Consider the following 4,576-nt stretch of genomic DNA (forward strand, 5'->3'; position numbering starts at 1 on the left):
ATAGCGACAAATCCTTGAAACGCAGATTGCGTATATTTCAGAACATTAGAATAATGTTTCAAAATATCAGTGATCTGATTTTTTATCTTTATATTGTAACTCAAGTATAAAAAAATGAAAAAAGTTCTAATCGTATTTTTATATCTTTCCATGGAAGAAAAATCTTACTTATTTTTTTCTTTGAAGTTTGTTTGGAATAGCATCAAAATTATATAAACTCTTTTAAAATTCACGAATTTCGCCTATAGTTTATGGAACTTCCTTAACCCCTTCACGTACAACATTGAACTTCACTCGTTGTTTCTCGATGTGAAATAATTACATAGCTTCAGGCATATGATGAGGATACCGACAACTGAAGATTATCAAATTTCCGTTATTTAAAAAAAAAATTGAATGAGCTAAAAATATAAAATATAATTTGAATATTATAATTAAAATAAAAACGAACGAGTTAGTACGTAGTAATAACTCCTTCGTTTTTATTTTAAACACAACATGTATTTGCTCATCATAGGGCACCCATGTTAGATACCCACACTCAGCAGAGTAGCGGAACGACTCGAAGTGCTCGTTTTGGGCCGTGCTGTTGGAAATTAAATCGTACAGCAAGGGGTTAAAACAACGCAAAAAGTATTAATAATGGTTATTTGAATACTTGGCCTGCTTACGAGAAATCGATAATGACATGTTCTCAAAGTGTTGGCAGGAATAAGAGTAAATAATTCTGCCGAAACCATAGTTAAGTAAGGAAGACACTTCCTTTTCCGGTGGTTGTTATTTATTTGAGCATTTGCAAACAAGTTAGATGAAATTTAACAGTCATAAATATTAATTTAAACAAAAGTTTATTATGTAAACAGCTGCATAACATATTATAACTACTGAGAACGACCAAATTCTAAGCATATATTGTGAAGTGCACAGCATACATTTATAATTTGAGCGCATTTAGTAGGATTGTAGTGAAGTTGTCTCGCGCCAAGGATGCATCTAAACCGATTTTTTAGTAAACCGATTGTCCGCTCGACGATAGCACGACCCAAGGCATGCCTGCGATTAAAATCGCTCTCCAAACTCCCTTCCTCCGCTGCTCTGAATGGCGTTACTAACCAAGGTTCCGATGGATAACCAGCATCACCTGAAAATATTTTATCACACAGTACATACAAGTATACTAAAATATTGTAGTTGAACATTACCTAGAATCTTAGTATTAACTTCACCATTTTGGTGAAGCTGCTCAAAGTGAGTTCTTGCAGGGCTTACACGCCATATATGAGAGTCATGATTAGATCCCTGGAAGGTAGGATCAACGAAACGAATCCTTTGCTGATCGTCACAAACCTATGTTGATAAAAAAGAGTATTTGTTCATTGATTTGTTAATTCAAATACTAATAATACTTACAATCAGAACGTTGAGACTATAAAATCCCTTCCGATTAAAAAACAAATTTCGATTCAGCTTAGGTGGAATAATTTTTACGTGGGTTCCATCCAAACACATAATAACACCCGGAATTGATGTTTTCTGATAGAAGTGTAGTTTAGCACGCCGCTGTTCGTCTTCCGTCATATTTAGGGAAATCCATTTCTTACACAGTGTCCGCTCCAGAATGTTAAGCATTTCAGTCAGCACCTTGGAAAATGTGGGCTGTGCTATGGCAATGTGATAATCTTGCCCTGCTCCATGTTGATAATTTCCTTCAGCAAAGAATCGCAAACATGCTGCGAGTTTCACCTCCGTGGATAGACCACCTTTCCTTGTGGTAAGGCAGTTCTCAATTTCCTCTAAAACGTACCGAAAAGCTTCCTTACTTAGACGAAAACTTTTGATGAATCTGAATAAGGGCAAAATTAATCAATAAGAGAAACAAACATGGGATTTTTGAGACGGATACTTACGCTTCATCAGAAAGTTTCATGAAGTCGGTTGATTTTCGGTGGTTTCGCCGATGGTAGCAAGGCATTCCAATTTCTTCTTGCTCCGCCAAAATCGGTAACAAAACGGAATCCATTGAACGAGAAAATTTTCTCACAAATTTCTCTTAGGATCAAAAATTAACTGAAATTCAACTCGCACTCGCCGCTATTTAATACGGTGTTTCTTTTTGTTTATCGGTTTTTGACAGATCGATGCATATTCGAAATTTTCTAACACTTTCGTTCGAAACGAGCAAAACGATTGGAATAGGGAATGGTAAATTCGAAAACGATCGAAATATCACTTTCGAACGAAATAGAAATCCGTCGGAATACAGAATAGGCACCAGGAAGTCTGGTAAGAAGAGAAACGATTGCTCGCGATGGGAGATGTTGGTATTGGCAACTGAGCTTCAGATGTTACAGTCGGGGCACATCGATTCCTAAGAAGACGCCACAATGACAGAGTCGAGAGTGAGGAAGAAGATAAAAGAATATTGTTTAAAGAAAGAAGCCATTTCACTCTAGAGGAAAATCGGTAGTGCAGAGAAAGTGTTTATCGTGGAGGCAGTGTTTACCAAATGATCCATTCACTGAAAAAATCGCTTTCGTTCGTTCAAATATGATCATACACAAATCATTTCCTCCAGCGTCATTCTTTTGTTGTTATGTGCTGCAAATCACGACACAAAAGAGAACGGGACAACTCAACATCGGTTTGCACTTCATGATACACCGCCACGCAAGCAAAATCATCATATAGGGGAGATGAGGGTAAGACGTACTTGTTAAGGAAAACTTCAGAAACTCATGTTTTCAAAAATTTAAAAGCAGTTTCTTACAGTTCCATATACTGTTTCTCGAAATGGTTGGTCGGGTCTGCCATAGAAATGAAGCATAAATTTCTGAATTACTCGAGAATAAATCAAAAAAGAAACCAAATTTGGTATGTGAAGGTTATAGGGTGCAATAAATATTTTTACGGTAGTGAGACACTGCCCCCTCCATACAAATGAAACACAAATTTCTGCATTACTCGCGAATTAATCAAGCAAATGAACCAAACTAGGCAGGTTAGGAGGTTTAAGGATGCAGTAAATGATTCTATGGTGGTTTTGGTCGAGTTTTGGTGGAAATACTAGGAATTTTATAGTAAAAGGTAATTTTAAAGGGTAAATTAGAAGATCAATCAATGAATAATTCTGCGATTGGACCCATGAACAGTACTTAGTAAGAAACGAAAAACGAAACTAGTGTTAGTGTCAGCTAGTGTTTTTTAAAAATGTGTTTTTCCATGTTTTTTTACTGAAATTAAACAAGCCGGAAAGTACAACATTTTTATCGGTGCGGGTATAATGGACATGTAGTGGGGAGGGATATGGAGAGGTTCATAATATACGAAGCGTAGAGGTTTATCGCTCGCGAGAGGAATAATTTCACTCTCTCCCAGTGTTTGTGCGTCCAATAACTGAAATAGAACAAAAAGAGATAGCAATATAAATAAGAGTTCAATCCCTTCATCCTTTCACTTTCCATCATGCATTGGATGTGATTATGGATATGACTTTCATTTCATTTCTTACCCGCGGCTCCCCTACGCTTTCGGTGCAGAATGTTTATTTTCTTCCTTGCCTCTAATATATACCTATCGAACCTCTCCATACATCATGAAACAGCAGGATCATACGGACTACGCAAAGCTAATGTAGCAGATCCTGATTTTTAGGTCTCAGAGACTGCAAACTATATGATTATTTAGCTCGATAGAGGCTAAGGAAGGGTAGTCAGATTATAATTTAATTTTTAACGCTGCTATCCCTTCAAATAAATAGATTCATGTATACCACATAGTTTTACTAGCAACACCGCTCCAGTGAGACACAAAAACGCTCTCGTTTTAACTCTTTTCCCATTTGTTGCTCTCCGCAAATGGTGACCGAATATGATGACGTAATTTTTCTTGTATCATTTATTGCTTTGCACTTGTCTGTGCAGTGGGTTTCGCTATAGTAGAGCGAAACCCACTGTACATCTCGTTCGTTCATCTCTTGGTTTAATCACCTCACGGGTGTTAAATAAAAAATGAGAATTTTTTAAATACCTTTCAGTAACTCAAAAAAAGAGCGTAAAATTTTCTTTCTCCAAGAAAATTGCTCTTTGGGCTCCCTAGAAACAGTAGGAGTGTTTGGTTTTGCTAGTTTGAATTTAGTCAAAGCAAAGATGGCGTCGAAACAGCACGTGCTCCGCGAACGCATTGTTCACGGTGGCACATTTTAAGGAAGAAAATGTACCTGTCAGTATGGTATATCGTATCCTGGGTTCCCTGAACGTAGAGCGGAAGGTCGGAAGTGGTCGTCCGGTGATGATAATGACGAAGCAGAGGAAGACATCGTTAAAGAAGCTGTTTGACAACAAGGACGCAACCAGCCTGCGTGACGCCGGTCGGAAATTTGGCTGCTTCCACGTATTGATCCATCGGACCCTCAAGATGGAAGGAATCGCCTGCAGGAAGAAGGCGATTCCACGGAGGAGCACAGATTGAGACGGTTAAATCACAGTGTCGGTGGATGACCAAAAAATACCGCGGGACGTCTTTCGTTCTGGACGACGAAAGCTATTTTCCGCTGTCCAAAACGCATATTCCAGGAAAT

The 4,576-nt window shown here is 37.9% G+C and overlaps 1 protein-coding gene across 1 annotated transcript; it reads right to left on the bottom strand.

The window, feature by feature from the left end:
• Positions 1-248: 248 nt before the first annotated feature.
• LOC129778265 (putative nuclease HARBI1) lies at positions 249-2,265 on the bottom strand. Its single transcript, XM_055785059.1, has 4 exons — positions 1,908-2,265; positions 1,411-1,843; positions 1,203-1,347; positions 249-1,141 (listed from the first exon to the last, which is right to left on the bottom strand). Exons 1-4 carry the CDS (start codon positions 2,018-2,020, stop codon positions 882-884), a joined length of 951 nt encoding a protein of 316 aa, XP_055641034.1. The 5' UTR covers positions 2,021-2,265; the 3' UTR covers positions 249-881.
• Between the last annotated feature and the right edge of the window lie 2,311 nt (positions 2,266-4,576).

The sequence above is a fragment of the Toxorhynchites rutilus genome, chromosome 3, assembly GCF_029784135.1.
Source record: "Toxorhynchites rutilus septentrionalis strain SRP chromosome 3, ASM2978413v1, whole genome shotgun sequence".
Taxonomy (NCBI): Eukaryota; Metazoa; Arthropoda; class Insecta; order Diptera; family Culicidae; genus Toxorhynchites; species Toxorhynchites rutilus.